This window comes from Ovis canadensis, chromosome 20, assembly GCF_042477335.2.
Source record: "Ovis canadensis isolate MfBH-ARS-UI-01 breed Bighorn chromosome 20, ARS-UI_OviCan_v2, whole genome shotgun sequence".
In the NCBI taxonomy this organism is placed as follows: Eukaryota; Metazoa; Chordata; class Mammalia; order Artiodactyla; family Bovidae; genus Ovis; species Ovis canadensis.
In genome coordinates this window covers 26,078,298-26,105,402 of record NC_091264.1, presented here as the reverse complement: position 1 = coordinate 26,105,402, position 27,105 = coordinate 26,078,298, and the positions used below count along the sequence as shown (strand labels likewise).

Sequence of the window (27,105 nt, the reverse complement as noted above, 5' to 3'; positions counted from 1 at the left end):
GAAAATGGGGATTATAAATCCTGAGAGTAAAGCGAGATAATCCACATAAAACGAGAACAGTACCTGACTCAGTAGATGTTTGATATTCATTAGTATTATTACTCTCATGATGGGCACTTGGCAGCTCGCTTGCTTTCTCCTTTATCCAGGTAACCCAGGCTGCACATTGGACTCTTGGGGGAACTCCTAAAACATTCATGTGCCTCCCCATCCCAGAGCAGTCAAATCAGAAATCTTTCGTGAAGGATACCAGCACTGGTATTTTTTTAATTTTTAACTTATTTTTATCTTTATTTTTCTGTCAGTTCATGCACAGCCCGGACTGAGAATCACCTTGGTGACCAACAGTCATGGGTTACCTGGGACTTTCCTAGCTTTAGAGCTGAAAGTCCCCCATCCCAGGAACCCCCTCAGCCCTGGGTAAGCCAAGATATACTTCTTCACCCCCTCCCCAGAGGAACGGACCCATGTTTTCTGAATCTCAAATCCAGACACACCGGCTGAACGCAGAATACTGAAGATAATTCTTTGAAAGCTCAGCTGTGGGTAGCGGGTCAGCCGCAGCCTCAGCCCGCGGGCAGGCATTGGGCTCTGCGGATGAGAGGGGCTGGCACATGGCTCAGTCAGACAGGTCCTTGTCACCGGGCCCCCCAGGGCTCCAGCCGCTGGCCGCCCGCTCCATGGCCTTCACCCAGCGGCCCTTCAGCTCCTCGCTTTCGGCTTTGAAGGTGTAGAGCTGGCCTGACTGCTGCAGCTGGAAGACCCGGGGGTCCGCCTGGGGCCCAGCGGTCACCTGGTAGCCCAGCAGGGGGATGGAGGTGTGGGCCCGCATGTCCTGGGGTGGAAGGGAGGGAGGGGGAGCTGCGGTTGCTGCCTCAGGGTTCCAGCCACACGCCCGCCTCTTGCCCCCCCCAAACACCCACGCAGTGGGGTGGGCTGGCAGGAGGGGCCTCAAAGAAGAAGGCTGGTCATCCCCCTGAGGCAAAACTGTCATGGCTTGGAGTCTGGGCCCAGCTCTGAAAGCTGCTAACCCTGTGACTCGAGGGAACCAGGGCCTCACCAAGCCTCGGTTTCCCCATCTGACTTATGGGACCAGCGGGACTCACCCTCACCCCCCTGCTGACAGACACACACACTGCGAGGAGGGGCAGGGAGTGGCATTACCTGAGGGGCAGCATAAACGTAGAGCACGAGGGGGTCGTCCCGGGGGATGACACACCAGCCCCGGGACCCACTCTTGCCCCATTTGTCCCCCAGAAGCTGCAGAAAGCTGCATATCAGGCTCTGCTCGGACCCCGCCACGGCTCCTTTCTGAAACCAGAGAGAGGGACCGTCAGGGAGCACAGCTCCCACTACCCGATGCTGGCCATCAGAAAGCACTCTTTCTAAACCTTACTGGCAACCCCGCAAAAGGAGAGGCTATTTGTCCCCGAGGCTCTGAGAGGTCCCATCAGGGACTTGTAGTCACACGGCTGGCCAGCCTGAGCTTGGGGTAGGGGCTGGGAGGGCGTATCCCCTGCAAGTAGCCCCCAGGGAGCAGAAAGGGAGCCAGAAAAGGGGCAGAGACCATTCCCTCTTCCAGGAGCAGGCTGTGCGGACCAGCAGTAAGGGAAGGTGTGGGCAGGGTCTGGGCCTAAAAGAACTGGGGAGGGTCGGAAAGCGGGCAGATGTGGCGGAAAGGATCAACTTGAACTTGGGAGCTGAATTCAGGTGGAATAGGCTGGGGTCTTCTCCCACCTCCCAAGGACAGTGGGATGTCAGCCTGGCTTTAATGAGCGGGGGGCATGCAGAGAGCGGTGGTGGTAACCAGTGGCTGGGCTGGGTACCACTGTATGTGGAGCACCAAGCTGAATACAGCTAGTGCCCCAGAGGAGGGAGCAGCCTGGGCAGCCCCAAAGGCAGCAGCGACTACCCGTAGCACAGATCAGAGAGCTGGCTCCTAAGTCGCCGTGTGACCTTGGGTGAGTCACTTCTCCGGGTCTGGGCCTCCATGGGATAGAACCAGCCGGACCCTGAGGTCCCTTCCAACTAGAATGGAGTCTCAGTCTGCCTCTTCCCTGCAGTGGGACCCTGAGCCTCAATCTCCCCATCTGCAAAATGGAATCAGCGGCACCAGTTCTCTTCACCTCCTGGGACGGCTGGGGCATGGGGACGTGAACAGGAGTGCTCCGGGGGGTTGTGGGAACCACTGGATGGGGAGGCAGGGGAGGGGCAGGAGACCAGGTGGCAGCCTGGAGCCAGAAGTTGCTTCCACTGGGTGACAGGCCCAGCTCTGTTTTATTCGGCAGGGGTAGGGGATGTTAGCGGGGGTGTCCATGCGCAGAGAGAAGGTGGGGGTGTGTGACCACAGCAGGCTAGTTCTTCAGTGCCAAGGACAGCGCCCACACTTGGGAGGCCCTGCACACGTCTGCCGAGCAGAGGCAGCAACCCTCACCTCCAGGATGCCCCGTCTCTTGTCCTCCTTTTCCTCAGGGAGCACGTTTCCGGTGAGGAAGGTGTAGCAGTCCAGGCAGACTCGGTTGGGCCTGTTGGCATCGTACTTAAGCTCCGCCCGGTAGTCCGAGCACCTGGCACACACCACCTGGGAGGACGGGCAGGGAGGGGCTTGGACGCGGTTCCTGCCTTGGCCCGGGAGCTGGGGACGCGAGAACCACCAGGGACCAAAGAAAGAACAGGCTTCAGGAGAGAGATGGAGATAGAGTGGGGCCTTCCCTGTCCTGTCTGCCGCCTGGGAGGGTTGGTGTCAGGCTCCAGGGCCCCCAGCTGGGGGGCTTGAGATGTGGGCCCCTCTGAAGGAGCTCAGCCTCTCTCCCTGCATGGTCCCCTTTGTGGGGGCAGCTCCTGATCCCGGGGGCTTGACCGGCACTCACCCCTTGCATCTCATCACTTCTCTGAATACTCTCTCTCTTTCCCTTCCGCCATCTCACCTGCCTTCCTGTGGCCCCAGCAAGGAACCAGCCTTGGGACTTTTACCCTCACTTTGCAATGAGGGAGCAGTGACTTGGCAAGGGCCACACCGCTCACAGGCAGCAGCCAGCCCTCCTCACTCGGAACGTGCCTTTACAGTCCTATGGTTGAGCGTTAAGTCATCCAGGTTTTGCAATCTACTCAATCTTAGAGTCAAGCATGTTCTGATACAAAAATGGTGGGCTGGCAGTTTTCGCCAGGAAGATCTGCCATGTGTAGTCTTTGGAGGGGGGCTGTCCCCCAGCCCACCACGGCTGCAAGAAGGCTGCAGCAGAGCAGGCTGGGGTGACCGGGTGAAAGAGGCATGAGAAAACTTGGGGAGAAACACAGGCACGGCAGGATGCAACTTCCAGGAAGACTAGGGTGTCACAGGGAGTCCAGGAAGTGGGACTGGAAATGGGGGCAAGAGAGTGAGCCTAGGAGAAAGGGTAACTCATCAGGGAGCCAGCCTGTGTGCCCAGCACAGCACGTGGCCTGGGAGGAACCGGTAGGAGAGGGCCTGGGCTTGCCCCACCCTTACCAGGATTCCCGTCTGGCAGGCGGGGAGGCAGAAACTGGGCACCCAACCACCGAAAGGATGACTCACAGAGTACAAAGGTTTGCACGGGCACGAGAAACCCCAGAATTGGGCCAAGGGTGTCTCACAAAGCCCTTACACACAGGGCTTCAGCCTTGGGAATATTTAACTAGATTTTTTTTTTTTTTTTGAGATTTAATTTTTTTAAACATTATTAGAAACTTTTTATTTTCTTCTCTCTCCTCTACCAACTTCTTATTTTCAAAACTTTCAAACCTGAAGACAAGTTGAAAGAATAATACAGATACCCCCACCACCAAATTCAGGGATTGTGAACATGTATTGCCACGTTTGATGTCTCCCTCTCTCCCTTTCGGAGAAGGCAATGGCACCCCGCTCCAGTACTCTTGCCTTGAAAATCCCATGGACGGAGGAGCCTGGTAGGCTACAGTCCAGGGGGTCGCGAAGAGTTGGACACGACTGAGCAACTTCACTTTTCACTTCACTCTCTCCCTTTCTGTCTCTCTCCCTCGATCTATATTTCCTTCTGAACCATTTAAGTTACAGTCATTGTGCGTCTTGTCACTCTTAAATATGTAGCTTGTAGCTCCTAAGAACAAGGACATTCTTCTCCCTACCCACAACGTCATGACCACACTCAGGAAATTTAACATCAATACAGTCTTATTAACTACAAATGCTTCATAAGCAAATATCGCTCAATGGTCCCAGCAATGACGTCTGTATCTGGTTCTGTCTTTTCCCATCCAGGCTTCGATCAAGGATCATCTGTTCAGTTCTCAGAATACTTTATTTCTTCCTCATACCCGGAAGGCAGGTACACGGGTGTCACTGTATTGTTCTTTGGGCCTCTCTGTATTTCTTAACTCTTGTAAATAGTTTTTTAGAAACGACTTACAAAGTTACAAGTGTGAGTGGACTCGACTCTCATTTCCTGATGTGACTCACGGAGAAGGGAAGTTCATCCCCAGATCCTGTCTGTTTGGCTCTGGGATGGAATGCACATCTGAACACAGGTGTGTCCCAGTCCTAGAAATTTACTTTTGTTCTTATTGCAGTTTAACACATTTTGGGGACACCTCCCTGACTGGCCCCAACCTGCCCAGCTGGTCTCCTCCTGTTCCCCCCCCACCCGCCGCATCCCCTGCAAGGTCATTAAAGACTGAGGTCATTAAAGGGCTCCCTGTGTTTGCGGAGTGAATGGAGAGGGTTGTAATGTCAACAGAGAACAGCTCAAGTGCAGCAGGTGCTTAAAAAGCAAAGCAAGATCTGCCTCTGATAACTGGGCCTGAGCCGATAAGACGAAGGAGTGGCCTGGTTCCTTCCTCCATCAGCTGGCGGCTGCGCCTCTGAGTGGTGCTGCCCCCGTGACGGAGGAAGGGGAAGGAAAGGAGGCCAAGGAGAGGGAAGGGGTGAACCTTCCTTTGTTGAGGTCTCACTACCGCCCAGGTGTTATTGATTCCCACTGTACAGGTGAGGAAACAGGCCTGAACGTGGCAGGCAGAGTTAGCCCCAGAATGAGTAGGTGCTGCAGTGAGTGCTGAGGATCCACCAAGCAGAGGAGGGGACAGTTAGCTGAGGTCGGTCAAGGAGAGCGGACAGAGCGGGGTGGGGGCGGGGGCGGGTGTGTGTAGCAGGCCTGGGGCTGATGAAGAGGTGGGTTCAAGGCCTGCAAGGGGCTGAAGGGTCTGACACTAGAGGCTGTTCCCTGGTCCTGGGCCCTGGGGTCTTGGGAAATGGTGGTAAGGAAGCAGGGGAATGAATAGGGTCAGCTCTGGGGAATGTCTTGAGCTGGTGGCTTTAACCGGCCTGGGCCTCAGGTCGCATCTGCAGACAGGGGATTAGGGGTTGGGGGAGACCTGCTTCACATGTGGACGCGTGAGGTCCGAACAAGGTAACGCACATGTCTGGCCGGGTTAGCGCCCAGCGCTTCTGCACTGGCTGAAGCGGGCAGGGTGGGCAGGGCCGGGCTGGCAGATGGGGGCCGGGGGGCGGTACTCACATAGCCACAGGCCCGGCAGTGGTGGCGGCGACGCGTCAGGGCATTGAAGGGTTCCTGGCAGCGCATGCACATGGTCACCATCTTGTCCCGCACCCACTGGGGTGCCCGGAGGCCCAGCTCCTCGGACTGCAGCTGTGGGGCAGCGGGGTGGGCACCTCAGGACCCCCCTGCCCACTCCCTGGGGCCCTGGGCCCTCTGCCCACCGGCTTGTGGCAGAGAGTCTGCGGGCTGTGCTTCCCAGTGGCTCCCACATGAAGGGGACCGAACGGATAAAGACCACACTTGGGGAGGTCAATCTCTCCACGTCCTGCATTACAAGTGAGGAAACTGAGGCCCAGAGAGGTCAAGAGACTCAGCAAAGACACCCAGCAGGCCACGGTTCAGAGCTCAGAGCTGAAATAGTCATAGACACTCTCTGTAACTGCCACCCCACCTGCCTTCCACTTGCCCTTGGTCTCGTGTTTTTCAGGCAGTTTCAAAACCCCAACCTGCACACACACCCACACACACACACCCCACCCCCCACAGCCAGAGTTATAGCCCTGAAATCCTTTCTGGGAGCAGCTGCACAAAGAGGCTCCCAAAGGACTTTCTTGCTAATGAGGGAGTCTTTGGCACTGAGTTTCTATGAGTAGGGTGATGCTGGGGTGTGGGGCTTCCCCTGATCCCTCCAAATTATTCGTGATGGGTGACATGCCCCCACCCTCCAAGCTACCTAGGTAGAGCCAAGAGAGGGAGTCATTCCTGTGTGAAGCTGGCAGCTCCATGCGGGGTCGGGGGGTAGAAATACAGAGCCTGAATTTACCTCCTGCTCTTGGGGGTCTCCCTCAGAGCTCTGGACTGCAGCCTTGAAGGTTTCATTCCGTTTCTCAATTTGGTCAATAGCGTCTTGGCAGGCCTGGTGCAGGGTAGGGGTGGGGTGCAGGGCAAAAGGAGGCGGTTGAGGGGGAGGCAGAAGGGGTTTGCTCATCTGTGAATCCATCCACACATTCCATAAGCACTGCTAAAAGCCTATTGGGTGTTGGCACAACATTTCAAGCGTCCAGTGTCTGATTAAAGGGAGGAGAAACTATTTGGCCACCTGATGCGAAGAGGCAACTCATTGGAAAAAACCCTGATGCTGGGAAAGATTGAAGGCAGAAGGCGAATAGGGCGACAGAAGGTGAGATGGTGGGATGGCAGCACCAATGCAATGGACATGAACTTGGGCAAACTACGGGAGATAGTGAGGGACAGGGAGGCCTGGTGTGCAGCAGTCTATGGGGTTGCAAAGAGCCGGACACAACTGAGCAACTGAACATAGAACAGATGCGAAAACTGAGGCTCAGAGGTGATAACTGACTTGTCCCAGGCCATTCAGCGGCAAGATCTGAAGCTGTCTGACACCTACAACTACTACAGAGCTGAGGAAAAGCAGGTGGGTGCATGTGTGCTCACACGTCCACACACACACACGCACACGCACACACACGCACACACTCAGCACCCCTCCCTCCCCCACAGTCACAACCCTCGGGGCCCTGGAGCTTTTGTTCTGATACCTGCAACCAGGAGATCATTTCCTCCTGGGACCTGCTCAGAAAGAGAACACAGGTGTTGAGGGGAGCGGCCCCTCCCAGCTTTCCCGTCTCTCCCCTCCCCACCGACCCGCCCCTGCTTACCGGGCTTGCAGCTCCAGGGTTCGCTGCTTCCCGGACACCAGGAAGGAGTGGGGGAACTCTGCGTCAGTCAGCTCCCGCACCTGCTCCAAGGGGAGGGAGAGATGGCTCAGGCTCCCGCCCGCCCCCCCCAGGCACTGTGGTGGGGAGGGAGGAGGATCGTGCCCCAGGGACAATTCAAACAGAGAGACAAGGATGGGGAGCTTGTTCAGTGGCTCCCCGTTCCGTCTAGCCCAGCAAAGGTGCCCCGAGCTGGCCTCAATCAACAGAGCAGACGGGACCTGGGGCTCCCAGAACTTCAGCAGATAAGCCTGCCCAGGGTGAGGCGGGGACTCCCGACAAAAGGGTCACCAAGATGGAAACTGGCTCACACGCTGGGTTTGGGGACACGGCTTTTCCAATAGCAGACATAGGGCCTAGGATGAGACCCTCTGCCCCATATCGTGAATGAAGGACTTGATCAACAGCTCGACAGATCGGACAGATCTCCACCTCCTGTCCTCCACCCCCCTCATATCAGAACTCCGCAGGTTCTGAGGCCGCTGTGAAGGCTGCCGGTCACAGAGCGCTTCGCTGAGCACCCGCACGTGTTCTCATTTAATGGGCACAACTGCTGAACCCACTGATCAGTTCTAACACTTAACGGCCACCGCGTGTCCCTGAGGGCACTGCCTGCCACCGGCTGCAGTCCTCTGGCACAGCTGAACCCGTGGTCATCTACCAGTTTCTGGGGAATATGGGGGCCCATGGGACACAGTGAATGACACCACTGGGGTGCAGTCAGCAGAATCCAGACTGAGAGCGACTCTGCCAGAGAAACGATCTGGTTTTCAATTAATAAATGAGAGGAAAGTAGGAGAGGGAAGTATGATAGATAAAGGGCATGTAAGAAGCATATCAGAAATGATTCACACAGATCAGCTGTGAGAAGGCAATTACGACCCAGCCAAGGAGAACCAAGGGATCTGTTATTAAATAAGTATCATTAAATTGTTAGATGTAATCATGGTACTGTTGGCATCTTTTAGGGCAAAAAAAAGAGAAAAGAGTCCTTGGGCCTTCACTGGAGGTACAGTCTGAGTTTCCACTGCAGGAAAGGGTTTGATCCTCAGCTGGGGAACTAATATCCCACATGCAGCATGGAATGGCCAAAAAATAAAATAAAATATCTTTTTTAAAAAAGAGTTCTTGTCTCTTACAAAGACATACTGAAGTATTTATAGGTGAAATGATTGTGTGTCTGAGATTTGCTCTTAAATAATCCATTGGAAAAGGGGACTAGAAGGGGGGTTGCTGAAGAAACCAGTTTTGAGTTGACAGTCATCATAACCAGGTGATGAATATATGAGGTACCATTTTCTCCCCTTAAAAGTGTCCATAATAAACAGATGTGAAAGAAAATTTTTGCAGCAATCTTGAGAGGCAGATATTATCACCCCTCATTTGGGAGATGAGGAAATGGAGATCAGAGAGGACAAGAGACCTGCTTGGGGTCACAGAGCATCTAAAGAGCAGAATGAAGATTCAGACTCAGAGTTTCGGTCCTCACGGGTAAGGTAGAAGCACGTCTCTTTCTACTCTACCCCAGAGCCCGGTAAACACAGATGTCTCCCAGGTCGGGTGAAGACAGGGTCATGAAAGGAAGTGAAGACACAGACCTGGAGCCCAGGGGCCTAGCATGGAGGGACGTGAGCCCACCTGACACTTGGCTCCTTTGCAGCTCCCTGCCGCAAGGTGAGCAGGCCTTGGCACACTTTCAGGCCGCCCACCGCTCCTGCAAGAGCATGACTTGCTCACGAGAGGCCTGGTCTACTCACTGGGCCCACAGAACCTGTCCGTTGCCTCTAGAAGGGGCTGGATGTGACCTGCTCTTGATACCCTTGACAATGCGGAGGCTCAAAGGGTCTATATCAGGAATCTGGCAAGACTCCATGACTGACTGGGGGAGGGAGAGGGACAAGAAGGGAGAAATCTAAGGCTTGGAGGCCAGAGCTGGGAAGAAACATGACGCTTTTCATAGTAAAGGGGAACTGGGGAGATCCCTGACCTGAGGGACCACCTCTGCAGGGGTGCAGGATGTAGGTTTCTGAAAGACAGTTCCCCGAGCTGGGCTGTGCCCAGGCTCAACCACCAGACTTGGCAGTCAGGTCCCTGCCAGCCCATGCAGCGCCTTTGTGCTAATTAGAAAAAGACACCTCTTCCTCAAAACACTTTACTGACATCTGTTGGCAAACTGATGTAATAGTCAAGAGTCTGGTTTGTTGAACCTGAGACTTGACTGCCATCTGCCGGACAATGAGAACTGTCCGTACGCAACCTGTGCTGTCTGCTGTGGCTGCAGAGCGCTCGTTTCAGCTGGGGGGTGCTCACGCAGTGCCCAACCTGCACAGCTGTCCATGGAGACACAGTTGTCTTGGGTCCATGAGTACCCAAGGGCCCACACCCCTTCCTTCTTCCCAGGATGGCCCTGTGCAGAATGGCGCAAATATAGGACCCAGGCAGGCCAGGAGGAGAAGGGGACGACAGAGGATGAGATGGTTGGATGGCATCACCGACTCAATGGACATGGGTCTGAGTAAACTCCGGGAGTTGGTGATGGACAGGGAGGCCTGGCGTGCTGCAGTCCATGGGGTCGCAAAGAGTTGGACACGGCTGAGTGACTGAGCTGAACTGAGACCCTGGGGGATGGAAATCAGCTGCTGAGATCCAGGGCTCCCTGACACTCAGGAAGGAGAGAGGCCAGGGGGGTATGGGCTAGTGGGAGCCATCATAGTGGTCAAAGACCAGCCCTGCCTCCAAACCTCAGACTCAGAAAATGATTTCTGTACAAACGCGGCTGGGTGGACAGCTCTGCACCCGCCAGGCCCGCGCCATCCAGGAGAGGGCGCTGTGTGACTACCAGAGCACTAGACACGCCCTGCAGTGATTGTGTTCGCCGAGACTGGCAGACGCCGGGAAGCCGGCGCACACATCCTGAGCGTCAGACACTCTAGGGAACATATTTATGGATTTCCTCTTAACGACTCTGTTTTGGTCTCTATATTTCTTGGCTTTTCTGTCAATCGTTGCCTCCCTTTTTCTATGCCTGGGTCTCTGCCAGTCCTAAGACAGGGCTGCCAGTCTCCAATTTCTCTAGTCTCAATTTCTCAGTCTCACCCACCACGGCTCCCAGACATACAAGCGCATGCCCGCTCTGGCCTCTGGGACATTCTGGCCACATTCAGTAAGAGAAGCTGGATGAGACAGAGTAGGGAGCTGCGTTCCCAAAAGACCTCAGTCTGCTGAGGCATGGGGGGTGGGCTGGGAGCCCCCAGAAGCTGCACATGTCCTGCCATCAGCTCTCATCACCCTCAGGCTACACCCCACCCCCAGCCCTTGTTTCAGCCCCAAATGCCAGGCAGTCCAAGTCAGGAGCAGGGGCAAGGCCCTCCTGCAGGGGCTCTCAGAGCTCAGGAGGTCTCCAGGGTCAGAATTGGGCTGCCTCCTGGGGCAAATCCTGGGAGATGTCATGTGGGGTAAGGAGAGGGAAAGGGGAGATGGAAAGGTACTAAGATGGGCCAGATCTGACCTCTGTTTCTTCCAGCCCCGGCCACCGGGACTTAGGAGCCATCAGAGAGGGGTGGCCCAGAGGGTTTTCTTCCCATTTCCTCCACTATGCCTGCAGTTCCACCCTATGCTTTATCCCTCTGGGTTGAAGCCTTAATAGGAGATAGTATAGTATGCTGGTTAGATACAGAGGCTCTGGACTCTGTTATATCTGGGCTTGATCATGCAAACAAGCATTTGCTGTGTGACCCCCAAGCAAGTTACTTAATCTTTCTGAAAGAGAAAGTGAAAGTCACTCAGTCGTGTCCAACTCTTTGTGACCCTATGGACTATAGAGTCCATGGGATTCTCCAGGCCAAAATACTGGAGTGGGTAAGCCTTTACCACTGAGCCAGCTCTTTACCAGCTGAGCCACAAGGAACCCCAAGAATACTGGAGTGGGCAGCCTATCCCATCTCCAGCGGAACTTTCCGACCCAGGAATCGAACCGGGTCTCTGCATTATAGGCAGATTGTTTACCAACTGAGCTATCAGGGAGGCCCTAACCTTTCTGGGCCTTGTTTTTGTTTTTGTTTTTTATCAGTGTTTAGGTTCACAGCAAACCTGAGAGGAAAGCACAGAGATTTCCCATATGCCCCCTGTGCCCATACATGCACAGCCTCTCCATTAACAACACTTCCCCACCAGAGCGGTACATATGTTAGAATTACCCAAGGTTCATAGTTCACATCACGCTTCACTCTTGGTGTTGTACACATTCTGTGGGTTTGGATAAATGTATAATAACTGATATCTACCATTATATAGACAGAGGAGTCCATGGGGTCACAAAGAGTTGGACATGACTTGGCAACTAACCAACAACAACCATTATAGCACCATACAAAGCAGTCTCACCGCCCTTAAAATCCTCTGTTCATCCCTCCCTTCCCCAACCCCTAGTAACCACTGACCCTCTCACTGTCTCCATCCAGAGAGAGAATGCCTCTTCCAGGATGTCACAGCGTTGGAATCAGACAGTAGACATGCACCATATGTATGTATGTAGAATCAGACAGTAGGCGTGCACCGTATGTATGTATGTAGCCTTTCAGATGGGCTTCTTTCACTGAGTAATACGAATTTAACCTTCCTCCATGTCTTTCCATGGTTTTATAGCTCACTCCTTCTTACCACTGAATAATATCTCACTGGATGTATCACTTTATTTCCTTATTTTTGAAAGTGGGATTAACTACAGATATCCTCAGACTGTACACAGTTACTCACTGCAGTCTCATTTGCAGACACTGACAACTGAGAACAGTCTAAACGTCCATCAGTACTGGACTGGTTGAATGAATCACGGTACATCCACACACCAGGACACTATGCATCTATGCAAAAGGATGAGGAAGCTCCAAATGAACTGAGTTCTAATCATCTCCAGAATAAGTAGCTAGTTTAAAAAGTCCACCACAGAATAGTGTATGTGAAAAACAGTTTATGTGAAAGAAAAGTAAGGATGCCATAATGAATACACTACCTCTGGAAGCCCTCACAAGGAGCAAAGGCTGCCTCTAGGGAAGGGAACTAGGGGATGGAGAGCCTATATGTGCAATTCATGTTGCATATATTTTTTTATGTAGTTTGATTTTGGAACGTGTATTATTTACATTTTTAGGTAATAAAATTATTTTATTTTAAGATTTTTTAAAAACTAAAGAAATGCAGGGGATAATAACAGCCCCTACATCCCAGGGCTGTTATGAGGGTCCAATGGGAGTGATGCCGGGCCTAACTTATGGGGACCACTCAGGCACTATTATAGGCTGCTGTCCCTGCTCATTCGTGGCCGTCTCTGGGTGTGGACACACCCAAGTCGGCAACTGAGCTGACAGTGGACACCCTTCCTGCTCAAAGTTGCAGTGCTGGCATCCGCCAGGAGCGGGCAGAAATGCAGAATCTCTGACCCCACACCAGACCTACTGACTCAGAACCCATTATTTTAACAAGCCTCCCAGGGGATTCATGCAGTCATAAAGTTTCCAAAGCCCTGGTCTAGATGGTAGAGAAAGCAAAGTGAAGCTGGGCACTGGGAAGGACCCTGGACAGGAAGGCTGGGAGTCCAGATGGGAGAGATCTAAGCCTCATCTTTTCCGCCTTCACACTGCCCCAGACCTGCCGCACCTGGGTTCCTGGACTGAGTCACCGGTCGGCCCCTCCTGCTGCTCCCCACCCTTGGTCCGACCCTGGGGGTGAAGCCCTCTTACCTTCATGCCCGCCACATCGATGCGGGTCCTGACCTGGAAGTGGGCGCCCACCTGGATGACCCTGGGCACACAGTAGAGCAGCATGTTGTTGAACTGCAGGAGACATGAGCGAGCGTGTGTGCACAGCGGCAAGGGCGGCAAGGGCAAGCGGGCAGGCTCCGCTGGATGTGGGCTGAGCCCCTCTGGGCCTCACTCCCCTCTCGCCATGCGCTGGGCCAGCTCACAGGACAACACAAGTGTGATGAGGAAGGGGCGGTCTAGCCCCACTCCACCTGGGGTGCTCACCGAGGGGCTGCCCGACCTGTGGACTTCAGGGGACCAGGGCAGACTTTGGAGACCTATGAGGCCTTTCTCATGGGGGTCAAGGGTGAGAGATTGTAGCTCCCGCCCCAGGTGGGACCAGTTTCCAGATCTCCAGGAGACGCCTTGGCTTCCTCACTGCACACCGGGGCTGTTCTTCCTAGCAGCCAACCTAATTCCCTCCTGACGCGCAGCCTCTAGGGCTTCCCTGCTGGCACAGTGGTAAAGAATCTGCCTGCCAATGCAGGAGATGCGAGTCCAATCACTGGGTCAGGAAGATCCCCTGGAGAAGGACATGGCGACCCATTGCATTCTTGCCTGAAAAATCCCATAGACAGAGGAGCCTGGCAGGCTACACAGTCCATGGGGTCACAAAATAGTCGGACACGACTTAAACAACTCAACAGCAACAATAGCCTGCCCTCTCTAGAGCACAGATTGACATCACAGGTTTTGGAGCCAAACAGACTCGGTTCAGATTCTGACTCTGTGGCTTCCTAGGACATGTCTGGGAACCCCCTCAGCTGGAAATCCCTGAGGCTTGGGGGCAGCATGTGATTGGTCCCAAGTCAAGGCTATGGTTTTTCCAGTACTCATGCGTGGATGTGAGAGTTGGACTATAAAGAAAGCTGAACACAGAAGAATTGATGCTTTTGAACTGTGGTGTTGGAGAAGACTCTTGAGAATCCCTTGGACTGCAAGGAGATCCAACCAGTCCATCCTAAAGGAAATCAGTCCTGAATATTCATTGGAAGGACTGATGCTGGAGCTGAAACTCCAATATTTGGCCACCTGATGTGAAGAGCTGATTCATTTGAAAAGACCCTGATGTTGGGAAAGATTGAAGGTGGGAGAAGAAGGGGATGACAGAGGATGATATTTGGATGGCATCACCAACTCAATGGACATGAGTTTGAGTAAACTCCAGGAGTTGGTGATGGACAGGGAGGCCTGGCGTGCTGCAGTCCATGGGGTCGCAGAGAGTCAGACACGACTGAGCAACTGAACTAAAACTGAACTGGCCAGGGTGCCAGAGCCATAAGGATAGAGAAGCAGGCTTGTCCCTGCTCTCCTGCAGTGCCGGCCAGGTAGATGCCAGGCGGGCAGGACCTGGGGCAGAGGGCCCATGCCTGTGGACTTCCCTCCCCAGTGTGGAGCGAGCGGGCCCCCCAAGCGTCCCCTTACCAAGAAAAGGTAGCGCTCCATGGGGCCGCTGCGGCGGAAGGAGATCTTGAGGACGGGGCCCTCGCGGAGCAGGGTGTTGGAGGGGTCAACTATATCGTCCTCCAGGCCCAGGCGCTGGTACACGTCCCACAGTTCCTGCAGCCGCTCCTGGGGGCGGGAGGGCCACCCTCAGCCAAGGCCAGGCAAGACCCTGCCTGCTTCTGGAAGGCTAGCCTCTCATGGTGTGGGGAGGAGGGCAGCAGGGGGCTGGGTGTTGTGGGCAGGGTCAGAGGAGGGGCAGACACAGAGACCTGGGTGGGTTGGCGGGGGCTGAGAGCTGCAGGAGGAGGTGACAGGGCCCTGGGGATGCCCACAGCTCCTTCTTGGAGGACTGGGGTGCTCACCATTTCAGTGATGGCTGCGTTGGAGTGCTGAGCGGCCGAGAAGATCATGTCAAGGGCTTCTGAAAAGGGGGCAGGGTCGGAGTCACCCCTGAAAGTAGGGGGCTGGTGGCTGAGGCAGGAGGCCCTTGAGGCTTAACCCAGTGGCCTCAGAGCCTGCCTGGAGCACCCCAGGGGCAGCCCTTCCCCTGTAGCCTGGCGCATCCAGTGTCTGGATGATGGGGGCCATTTCCCACGCGGGGGGAAGGGACTAGAGGTCCCTGAAAGACAGGGCCGAGGTGGTTGGCCTCTGTGACTTTCACTGCCCGCCATATCCAGGGGTGAAGGCACGGTTTCAAATCCTAGCTCCGCTTCTTTTTGGCTGTGTGACTTTGAGCAAGTCACTTAATCTCTCTGGGCCTTAGTGTCTGTAGAAAAAAGAATGACTAATGCGATAGACGATGTCTATGAAGTACAACAATGTTAATGGTTGACGGTCATCAAAACCATCTTCAGCTGGTGCTCCATAAATTAGGGGAGTGGCTTGAGCCTTCCCAGTGCCGCCCCCTTGCCCCCCGCCCCCCGATTCACTGGGGGTGTCCTCACTCTGGGCATCAGCCAGGTCTGGGGCCTGGCCTGGCAGCTTCTGGACGTACTCCTTGAGCAGCAGCTCGTAGCGTGGGATTCTCTGCACAGGTTCCAGCATGTGGTGCTGCAGGGTCAGGCTAGCTGAGGCCTCGCTGCTCTTGGGGAGGGAGGAGGGGGAGAAGAGGAGGAGGGGTCAAAGGGGGAAGGGGTGGGTCAGGCTGCCCCTGAGGGTCGGGGGAGTGGGCAGTGCTGTGAAAGCCGCTGAGCCGGCAAGGTGCCCCAAAGCACTTGGGGAACCGGAGCCACAGCAGGCTGGGGGTGGCCGTGCAGGGCTCTGCCCGGCGCCCACCCCAGCCTCACCTGGATGCGGGTGATAACCTCCTGGAAGGGTGGAGATTTGTCTGTCCAGGTGGCCAGCAGCTCGATGGCTCGCTCAAAGTTCTTGACATACTCACTGTACATCTTCAAGAAGGGCGCCAGCTTTTGGATCACATCACCGATGCGGGGGGTGGTGGTCCTGCCGGAGGGGTACCAGGTACTGCCCTCGGTCTGGGGACCTCTTCTCTTGACTCCACACGGGGTCAGGAGAGGCGAGGCTCCCAACAAACCACCCCCCCGCCCCGCAACACAGCCATTCTGCAGCACTCCTGGGAATAGGTATGGGGGGGCGGGTGTCATGCTGGCACAGGTGTGGTTCACCCCTCCTTAGACTGGGAGCCCCCGGAGGGCAGATGCTGACCTCTCCCAGGGACAGAAGCCCCCTAAAGGCCCAGCACAGGGTCAGGCCCACAGCAGGTGTTCAACAACCACCTGATGCTTGTTCTCGTAACAATAACAAGGGCCACATGCCCAGCACTGCCCAAGACAAGCTGCATGTCTCATCTCATTTAATTCTTACAACCCTGTGCGGGGGAGGAAGGACAGTCAGTGGCCCATCTTAGAGAGGAGGAAATCCAGGCTAAGAGAGCTAAGAAAAGGTCATTCAACCCTGGAATTGTTACAGCAGAGCGTCAGCAATCTGGAGCTGGCCTGCCTGAGTCTGATTTCCAACCACACCACTTACTCCAGCTGTGTGTTCTTGGGCCAATCACCTAGCCTCACTATATCTCAGCTTTCCCATCTGAAAAAATTGGGCATGATGGTAGGCAACCTTAGAGGGTTGTCTTTTGGGGAAAAAATTATTGAAAAAAAATTGATCGATCATAAAGTAAAAAGAATATAATAATGAACCCTTATAGATCCATCAGGTTCCCTGGTGGCTCAGATGGTAAAGAATTTGCCTGCAGTTTGAGAGACCTGGGTTCGATCCCTGGGTCGGGAAGATCCCCTAGAGAAGGGGATTGGCTACCCACTCCAGTATTCTTGCCTGGAGAATTCCAAGGACAGAAGAGTCTGGTGGACTACAGTCCATGGGGCTGCAGAGAGTCAGACACGACTGAGCATCTAACCCTAACTATAGACACATCGCAGGATTTAACAATTACTAAGATTCTGAAGCTGAAACTCCCATACTTTGGCCACCTGATACGAAGGGCTAACTCATTTGAAAAGACCCTGATGTTGGGAAAGATTGAAGGTGGGAGGAGAAGGGGACGACAGAGGATAAGATGGTTGGATGGCATCATGGACTAAATGGACATGAGTTTGAGTAAACTCTGGGAGTTGGTGATGGACAGGGAGGCCTGATGTGCTGCAGTCCATGGGGTCGCAAATAGTCAGACATGACTGAACAACTGGACTGAACTGAACTGAACTGAAAGATTCTTTTTTGCCAAGAAATTTTAAAGGACATGCCAGACATCATGGCATTTCTTTGGCAAGATACTAATTTCACCACTACATACTTTCGTGGGTATCTCTGAAAGCAGAGAGGGTTTCTGGCCTAACCACAAGGCCATCATCACACAGTGAGCTGATCTGAAGACTAAGCAAGTTAGTAGGTGTGAAACCCAAGGCAAGGCAAGTAGGAAATCTTCAGTTAGTGCTGGTGGTTTCCACTGCCTCGTAAGTCACTCAGCCAAGTGAGGACCTGATCCATCTCCTTCTCCAGAACACACACACACACACACACACACGCACATGATGCATTCAAGCCCTTCACCATGCAGACAGAGCAAGCCCAGAGGAGTCGAGTCACGGCCACGTAGCAAGCGCAGAGACCTAACAGGCCAAACCCATGTCCTGGAGGCCGCACCCCGACTTGGCCAGGGCTGCAGCCAGGGGCCTCAGGGGCTCCTGCTGGACCTCACCAGTCGTCCAGCCGCCGCTGCAGCTCTGGGAGGAAGAACTGTGAGTGGAACTGGTAGATGGAGGAGATGTTGGAGAAGATGAGCCTGACCACGTCCTCAGGGAAGGCCTTGCTGCCGCGGGCCTCCTTCAGCAGCTCCTGGAAGAAGACCTGCAGCCGCTGCTGGGTCACTGAGCGTGTGGCGGAGAAGGAGCCCCCCACCCCTGACACCAGCCCAGGGGAGACGAGCACAGTCTGGGGGACTGCGGGGTCCCTCCCCACCCAGCTTCCAGAACACTTCCACATCCTTAATCTCCCATCATCCTCGAAAAACCCTGGGAAGAAAGACAGGGATTATTCTGGCCACTTTACAGATGGGCAAACCAAGGGACTTGGCCAGAGGCTGGCAGCTGATGAATGTCAGGAGCGGGCCCATCTTGTATCTGTCAAGACCTTGGACTTCGCCAGGCTCAAGATCCCACTTCAGTGATTTAACCTTCTTGCCTTAGGGCTCCTGAGGACAGTGTGAAAGGCTAAGAATGGTGAGGATGCTGGGAGCCGGGGTGACAGATGAGGATGCTGTGTGGGGCCTGGAAGGACCAGCTGGTGTGGTCTCTGCTCTTGGGAGACCAGCCTAGGTACCAAGTGTGGAATCAGGAGTGGTGCTAATGAGCTGTATCCCGATTTCTGCCCAAACTCCAGTCATCAGTTAAAGGACTAAGGCTTCCTAGAATCAGACCTGAGGTCCTAACTCTCAGCTTTTATGAGGTGGGCCAGAAAGGAGAGCAGGGTAGGGTGAGGACACCCAGGTGCCAAAGAGTGGGGCGGGGGGCTCCCTAGCCACTGGCCTGGTCCAGCAGGTGGAGGCGGGCCACGTAGGCCTGCTCGGTCTCCAGCAGCTCCTGGACAATCTTCTTCTCCTCAGGCTCCTGCAGGGAAGTTTGGAGAAGGAGAAGGAGAGATTTGGTCTCCTTTGATGCGAGCAGGATCCAAAGATGCCCCAGTGAGTGTAGCTCCCAGGACTCACGCCATGCTGCACACGCATCTGGGTTTGTGCTGGGATTGAGAGAATGGGACAGAAAGAGGCCTGGAAGCTCCCACCTGTGCTCCCTTGGGAGCCATGAACTACCATATCCAGAGGTCTAGCTGGCCTGAGGGAGAGGCCACAGGGAGAGGAGAGGCCCTGGGACCTCACGGACAGGAAGCCAGGGGCCCAGCCATGCCAGCATCCCAGATGCGCAAGCTTTCAGCTGTCCCTGGCCAGGTACTAGGCTTGGGAGATGAGCTATCAAGGGCATTCCTGCCTCAGCCAAGATCTGCCTGCAGACATGTGGGAGGCCTTGTTATGGACTAAATTGGGTCCCCAAGTTAATATGTTGAAGCCCTAACCGCCCATGTGACTATATTTAGTAATTAAGTTAACTGCTGTGGAGGGTGGGGCCCTAACCCGTCAGGACTGGTGCCCTTAAAAGAGGGAGGGACACCAGGAGAGCATGTGTAGGAGAAAAGGTCATGTGAGGACGCAGTGAGAAGCTGGCCATCCACAAGCCAGGAAGGGAGCCTTGCCAGAAACCAACCCTGCCAGCACCTTGACCTTGATGTCCCGTCTTCAGAGCTGTGGGAAAATGTATTTCTGTTGTTTAAGTCACCTGTGCGTGCTAAGTTGCTTCAGTCATGTCCGACTCTTTGTGACCCCATGGACTGTAGCCCACCAGGCTCCTCTGTCCATGGGATTCTCCAGGCAAGAATATTGGAGAAGGGTTGCCATTTCCTTCTCCAGGGGATCTTCCTGATCTTAGGGATCAAACTCACATCTCTTGCGTCTCCTGCATTGGCAGGTAGGTTCTTTACCGCCAGCACCACCTGGGAAGCTCTTTAAGTCTCCTATACTGTGCTGTGCTTAGTTGCTAAGTCGTGTCTGACTCTGTGACTGCTATAGCCTGCCAGGCTCCTCTGTCCATGGGAACTCTCCAGGCAAGAATACTGGAGTAGGTTGCCATGCCCTACTCTGGGGATCTTCCCAACCCAGGGATTGAACCCAGGTCTCCCACATTGCAGATGCATTCTTTACTATTTGAGCCACCAAGAAAGCCCAAGAATACTGGAGTGGGTAGCCTATCCCTTCTTCAGAGGATCTTCCCAACCCAGGAATCAAACCGGGTCTCTTGCATTACAGGTGGATTCTTTACCAACTGAGCTACCGGGGAAGCCCTTAAGTCACCTAGGCTGCTCTAGTTTGTTACGGCAGCCCGAGCTAAGCGAAACCAATCCCAAGTGAGACCAACAGAAAAACTATCCAATAACATTCCAATCAACCCACAAAACTGTCAGAAGCAGTAAGCTGTTTGGCCACTACCTTTGGGGGTAGTTTGTTACATAGCAAGCGATAGCCAGTAGACATAGCATGCACCACTATGATCACATCTCCATTCTCTAAATGAGGAAACAAGTACACACAGTAGGGTTACAGAGACTTGCCCAAGGCCTCATGGTGAGCCGAAGAACTGGGGCAGGAACCCTGGTGGTCTGGCTCCAGGGTGCAGAGCATCCTGCAGCCAAACCCTTCAACCCCATAGACAAGAAAACTGAAACCCAGCAAAGGGAGGTGACCTCCCCGGAACCAGCCTCAGGGCAGGGATCAGCGCTGACCTCTATTTCTAGTCGGCAGAGCTGTCTCCTTCAGTAGGTAACCTGAGGCCACACCTGGGAGGGGTACCAGGTCCCAAGTTGAGTAGTCTCGGACAAGTTCCTTACGCTGTCTGAATTTCAACTCCATGCCTTAAAGACTTCTACAGGACTTCCCAGGCGGTTAAGAATCCGCCCACCAATGCAGGGGACATAGGTTCAATCCCTGATCCGGGAAGATTCCACATGCATGGAGCAACTAAGCCTGTGCGCCTCAACTACTGAAGCCCATGTGCCTGGAGCCTGTGCTCCACACCAAGAGAAGCCACCGCAATGAGAAGTCTGTGCACCACGACAGAGTGCTAATTTCTCCGCAGCTAGAGAAAGCCTGTGCATGGCAACAAGAGCCCAGCACGGTCAAAAGTAAAGAAATGCCCCTTCAGCGAGGGGTATGAGAAATAACGTCAGCAGCAGGCTGCATAGTAGGCACTTAATCAAAGGCCATCAACGGTGGGGGGACGTGAATCTAGCTTTCAGCTGATCTCTGGTCACAGAAGACCCCCACCCAGGGGAGGAGTTGGCTCTGGCTGGGAGAGAATGCGTGGGAGGAGATCAGTGGATGGCCCCCCAGTACCCCACTTCTTCCCCAGCCCTCTGGCACCTGTGTCCCTGAGCCAGGGCAGGTCCTGGGCTGGTAAGACTTCCTCCAGGCTCCGCTGGACAGCTTGTTCTTCAGGGAGCTCAGGTACCTCCTGCTGACGGTCCTGGGCCTGGACTCCAGGGCCTCCTCCTCAGTGGGCTTCTCGCAGGGCTCTACAGACATAGGAGACCTGCACCCAGGCTGCTGATGCCCAGCTTCCAGGCCGTGGACTCTGGGCACTGCTCCTGTCATCCTGAGGAGAAGAGAACAGTCAAGGGTAGGGAGAAGAACTGCACCTCCCTCGTAGGGATGTGGGGCAATCAAGGCGAATGTGCGGAGAAGGCCATGGCAGCCCACTCCAGTACTCTCGCCTGGAAAATCCCACGGACAGAGGAGCCAGTCCATGGGGTCGCTAAGAATCGGACAGACTGAGCGACTTCACTTTCGCTTTTCACTTTCCTGCATTGAAGAAGGAAATGGCAACCCACTCCAGTGTTCTTGCCTGGAGAATCCCAGGGACAGGGGAGCCTGGTGGGCTGCCGTCTATGGGGTCGCACAGAGTCGGACATGACTGAAGCGACTTAGCAGCAGCAGCAGCAGCAACAGATGATGAGATGGTTGGATGGCATCACTGACTCAATGGACAGGAGTTTGAGCAAACTCTGGGAGATAGTGAAGGACAGGGAAGCTTGGTGTGCTGCACTCTACGGGGTCACAAAGAGTCAGAAACGACTTAGCCACTGAAAAATGACAACAATGCAAATTGGAGATGTTCACTGGCCTCTGAGTGTCTGGCACACAGAAGGAATGGACAGAGACATCTACTTCTCCTCTGGACACCTTTCTTGGAGGGAACTCCAGTCTTCAAAATGAGTCAGCGTAGACTGTGTCTTGTTTTCTGGGTAACTACACACTTCCCTTTTTAAAATGCAGTGAGGAACCCTTCCTTCTGCACATAGAGGATTTTTTTTTTAACTTTTTGTTTTGTATTGGTGTATAGCCGATTAACAATGTGATAATTTCAGGGAGACAGCAAAGGGACTCAGCCATACATATACATGTATCCATTCTCCCCCAAACTCCCCTCCCATGCAGGCTGCCACATAACAGCAGAGTTCCTTGTGCTATACAGTAGGTCTTTGTTGGTTATCTATCTTAAATAAAGCAGTATGTACATTTTGATCCCAAACTCCCTAACTCTCTCTTCACCCTGCCCTTCCCCCCTGGCAAGGATAAATTCATTCTCTGTGAATCTGTTTCTGTTTTGTAGATAAGTTCATTTGTATCATTTCTTTTTAGATTTTGCATGTAAGGGGTGTCATACAATATATCTCCTTCTCTGTCTGACTTACTTAGTTGCACATAGAAGATTTTGTGTACCCTCCCAGATCACCCTCGCCTGTGAGCCTCACCCCAGGTTTTAGTCTCTCTATAGCAAGAAATCCCCTAAAACCCTAGTAACTGATATATCGAGGGAAGGTAGGGGCCATGGAACACTCTAAAGGGAGGGCAGAGCTGATAAAGCTGGGACTTTTCAATGGGATCCTAAAAGATGATGCTGTGAAAGTGCTGCACTCAATATGCCAACAAATTTGGAAAACAGCAGTGGCCACAGGACTGGAAAAGGTCAGTTTTCATTCCAATCCCAAAGAAAGGCAATGCCAAAGAATGCTCAAACTACCGCACAATTGCACTCATCTCACATGCTAGCAAAGTAATGCTCAAAATTCTCCAAGCCAGGCTTCAACAATATATGAACCATGAACTTCCAGATGTTCAAGCTGGTTTTAGAAAAGGCAGAGGAACCAGAGATCAAATTGCCAACATCTGCTGGATCATGGAAAAAGCAAGAGAGTTCCAGAAAAACATCTATTTCTGCTTTATTGACTATGCCAAAGCCTTTGACTGTGTGGATCACAATAAACTGTGGAAAATTCTGAAAGAGATGGGAATCCCAGACCACCTGACCTGCCTCTTGAGAAATCTGTATGCAGGTCAGGAAGCAACAGTTAGAACTGGACATGGAACAACAGACTGGTTCCAAAGAGGAAAAAGTACGTCAAGGTTGTATATTGTCACCCTGCTTATTTAACTTCTATGCAGAGTACATCATGAGAAACGTTGGGCTGGATGAAGCACAAGCTGGAATCAAGATTGCTGGGAGAAATATCAGTAACCTCAGCTATGCAGATGGCTGCACACCACCCTTATGGCAGAAAGTGAAGAGGGACTAAAGAGTCTCTTGATGAAAGTGAAAGAGGAGAGTGAAAAAGTTGGCTTAAAGCTCAGCATTCAGAAAACGAAGATCATGGCATCTGGTCCCATCACTTCATGGAAAATAGACTGAGAAACAGTGGAAACAGTGTCAGACTTTATTTTTGTGGGCTCCAAAATCACTGCAGATGGTAACTGCAGCCATGAAATTAAAAGACGCTTACTCCTTAGAAGAAAAGTTATGACCAACCTTGACAGCATATTGAAAAGCAGAGACATTACTTTGCCAACAAAGGTCCATCTAGTCAAGGCTATGGTTTTTCCAGTAGTCATGTATGGATATGAGAGTTGGACTATAAAGAAAGCTGATCGCCGAAGAATTGATGCTTTTGAACTGTGGTGTTGGAGAAGACTCTTGAGAGTCCCTTGGACTGCAAGGAGATCCAACCAGTCCATCCTAAAGGAAATCAGTCCTGAATGTTCATCAGAAGGACTGATGTTGAAGCTGAAACTCCAGTACTTTGGCCACCTGATGCAAAGAGCTGACTCGTTTGAAAAGATCCCAATGCTGGGAAAGATTGAAGGCAGGAGGAGAAGGGGACGAAAGAGGATGAGATGGTTGGATGGTATCACCGACTCAATGGACATGAGTTTGAGTAAAGTCTGGGAGTTGGTGATGGACAGGGAAGCCTAGCGTGCTGCAGTTCATGGGTTTGCAAAGAGTCGGACATGACTGAGCGATTGAACTGAACTTTCACTGAGAACTATGCCCTCCACATCTCTCAGTTTAGTTCAGTTCAGTCGCTCAGTCATGTCCAATTCTTTGCGACCCCGTGGACTGCAGCATGTCTGGCTTCCCTGTCCATCACCAACTCCTGGAGTTTGTTCAAACTCGTGTCCTTCGAGTTGGTGATAAAAAGCCAGCCTAGTCCTTCTCCCTCCAGGGACAAGCTTTCATAGCGTAGCTTTCTTATCCTACGTACTGGATCTGCAGACCAGTTAAATTCTTCAGATAACAGAGGCCAGCAGCAAGGAATATATCCAATGACGTACAATGTGCCCCATTCCCTTTGGTGTGGAAAGGCTTGTGGTGACAGTGGGCAGCCTTATAAGGAAGGCAGACTGGGAAACAGAGAACCAGACAGGTACAAAATCTTCAAAACTCTGTGACTAAGTTTTTCATTACCCCCATTCTGCAACTAAAGAAAGAGAAGATCTTGCAGAAGGAGGGGGGCAGAGGCGGGATTCAGATCAGGCTGGCTGGCTCCTGAGTCTGAGCCCTAAACAGCCCTTCCCCACGTGAGTCAGGGAGAAATGGGTGCAGAGAGTCAACGTGACTTGCCCCACATCACACACTGGCTGGTAGCAGCGAGAAGATTGTGACCCAGGCCCCCGTGGTTCCTCACTGGCTCTTGCACCCCAACACCCGGTTCCTCAGCCCCTGGGTCTGTAGCTCATGCAGTTAGCTGAATCTCAGGCTTTCTGTTCTATGTTTGGTTTCAGCTTCTGCATTTCTCCCCCAGGGCTCAGACCAGTTTCTGTTTCCTCTTCATTCCCTCAGTTTCACATCAGTTAAGGCACTGAAAGACCTCACAAGAAAGCCCAGGCAAGGCAGCTGGCCTTGGCCCCTCTCATGAGAGTGAGGGGTGACTCTCATCCTGCTGACAAGACCTCCTCTGATCCCACTGTGGTCAAGGGCTGCCTCCTCTTGCAAAGGATATTCCCGAGGCATAGCACATGTGCTGAGTCTCCACTGGGCATGCCTGGTGTGTTGAGTGGGGTTGGTGCTATCTCTGCACACCCCAGGGGATGGTGGTCCTGGAAGGTGGCACATAGAGCTGTCCTTGGTGCTGAACAGAACATGCCAGCTGAGGCCTCTGGGAGAGGCGGGGCCAGGGCACCTGCTGAGGAAGCTGAACGGCCCCTCCAGGTCCGCATGCTGCTGCCTCCACCAGGAAGCCCACACAGGAGGTTTTGTCTGCTCTGAGTGCCCTCAGCAGAGTGTCTAGGCCCCTCTCAGGATATCTGTTGGTCGTGACCTGGCATCATGGTCTTTCCATGAGCTTAGCACCAAAGACAAAAGTCTTCTGGGTGGGGATCTTCCTTTAGGCTCCTGCGTCTGGTACAGGTCCCATGCGATGCGGTGCTGTGTCACCCACAGCCCTCAGGACGGAGGCACTCTTCCCCTAGCTGCTGGGGGGATGGGGGCCGAGAGGCTACTGACTGGGTCCCTCCCTGGGAACTGCCCTCTCTGCAAGAGAGCAGCCTCATCTAAGGTCAAGTCCACATCCAATCACTAGTTCATGTGTGGGTACAAAGACCTAGCCCTTTGACTGGAACAGCCAGAGGGGCCTCCAGCTCCAGAACTCTCTGGAACAGGCTACGTCCTCTGGCCAATGCACAGCAGTTTAATTTTTACCTGTGCCCAGTGCTGCCTCCCGTCAACCCCAAACCCTCCCCAGTAAACCTCCTGAAGCAAATCTCTATCCAGAGTCTATTTCCAGAAAACCCTACCTACAACAGTCACAACTTCTAACACAATCCCAGGCATAAGAAATGCCTGGAGAGTGGATTAATGTCACACACACACACACACACACACGCAATGACCTCCAGCCTGTTTCTTTCAGAAGGAAGCCCCTGCTTTGCTCCTTGCCCATGAACTTAAAACACTTAAACTGCCCCCCCCAACCTCTCTGTGCCTCCCCTTTCTCACCTGTAATATAGGAATAGAGATAGAACCTACCCCCAATAGGCTGATTGATAGGTGATTAAATGAAATAAGTAGCAAACACACTCAGAACACTGCCCCATAGATAGGCTGACCACACAGTCTGCTTTGCCTGAGATGGTCTCAACCTCTCCTATGGCGCCCTCCCTCCCACCAAAGAGATCTAAGGGCGTCCTCTTTCAGTTTCAGTTGTGTCCTGGTTTGAATGATAAATTGTTTGGTTATCCTCCTCACAGGGAGTAAGCTCTTAATAAGTAGTAGCTATAAGTATTTCTGCTGGAGGGATAGTAGGTGGAGTTCTGCAGTCCAAACAGGGCATCTGGTCCATCCACACTCACACACCTAATTACACACGTCTGGACTCTCCCCAACACACCGACGCACACACTCTTCCCTGCCCAGACCTGGTGCCCCAAACACTATTCCAGGCCCTGAGGATCCTGTGATCAAAGGATGTGGGCACTGTCCGGACAGGAGGTGGGGTCCAGGACAAGGACACTGCTCCCTGTCAGGGTTCAAGGTGGCCTTACGCCTGCTTCTCAGCCAGGAGACTGGGAGGGTCTGGGCTGCCCAAGGGCCCAAGGGCAGGCAGCGGAGCTCAAGGGAGACGCCAGACAGCCCTGATGACCCTCCCCGTCTCTACTACCCCATACCTGCTATTCTCAAACACAGTCACCAGACTGGATACAGATGCCAGAGTTTCCTCACTCGCCCCCTCCATCCTGCAGGCTTCCAGGGCAGCCCTCAGCTCCCCTGAAGCAGGGCGGGGGGTCTCCAGCCAGCACACTCAGTCACCCCCACCTGGGGTCACAGGTGGGCTCCGGCATCCTTGGAGTCCCGTCTCTCCCAAGGGCTCAGCAGACCTGCTCCCTGCTTCAGAGAGAAGAAAGAGGAAGTGGTCCCAGAGCCACAGCCCTGAAGGGGAAAGGCCAGGGCTCCCGCAGGGGAGGAGCCTGCTTGGGCTCCATCCCTCCCACCATGGGCGCTGACCTTTGACTCCTGTAGACCCCTGGTCCCAGAAGCCACTCCAAGGGGGGAGTGAGGGGCTAGAGGTGGCTTCCAGAACTGGGCTCTAGGCCTGAGACGCTCACCACTCTGGCCAACCACACTTTCTTTCTTACAAGGTTCCCGGGGGATTTTATTTGGTCCTTTCTCCACAACTTCTCTGCGTCTGACCCTGTTCACTGTTGTAAGAAAACAGCTTCTTTAATTAAAAATAAATCACAAGCCTATTAGGGGCTGGCAGAGAGAAGTAATGTGCTGTTCCTGCCTC

The 27,105-nt window shown here is 53.5% G+C and overlaps 1 protein-coding gene across 8 annotated transcripts; it reads right to left on the bottom strand.

The window, feature by feature from the left end:
- Positions 1 to 261: 261 nt before the first annotated feature.
- On the bottom strand, positions 262 to 27,105 carry FGD2 (FYVE, RhoGEF and PH domain containing 2). Of its 8 annotated transcripts, none has more exons than XM_069563374.1 (16): positions 26,486 to 26,763; positions 20,909 to 21,140; positions 18,471 to 18,551; positions 17,645 to 17,793; positions 15,756 to 15,912; positions 15,414 to 15,552; positions 14,832 to 14,890; positions 14,449 to 14,595; positions 12,964 to 13,056; positions 7,169 to 7,248; positions 7,049 to 7,079; positions 6,313 to 6,405; positions 5,508 to 5,639; positions 2,435 to 2,581; positions 1,165 to 1,311; positions 262 to 835 (listed from the first exon to the last, which is right to left on the bottom strand). In XM_069563374.1, the coding sequence occupies exons 1-16, from the start codon at positions 26,551 to 26,553 to the stop codon at positions 620 to 622; spliced, it is 1,971 nt and encodes a 656-aa protein (XP_069419475.1). In that variant the 5' UTR covers positions 26,554 to 26,763; the 3' UTR covers positions 262 to 619. The 8 variants fall into 8 exon arrangements, with proteins under 8 accessions (XP_069419475.1, XP_069419481.1, XP_069419477.1 ...); XM_069563380.1 differs by having other exon boundaries at positions 15,414 to 15,547; positions 26,486 to 26,734; XM_069563376.1 differs by having other exon boundaries at positions 26,634 to 26,734.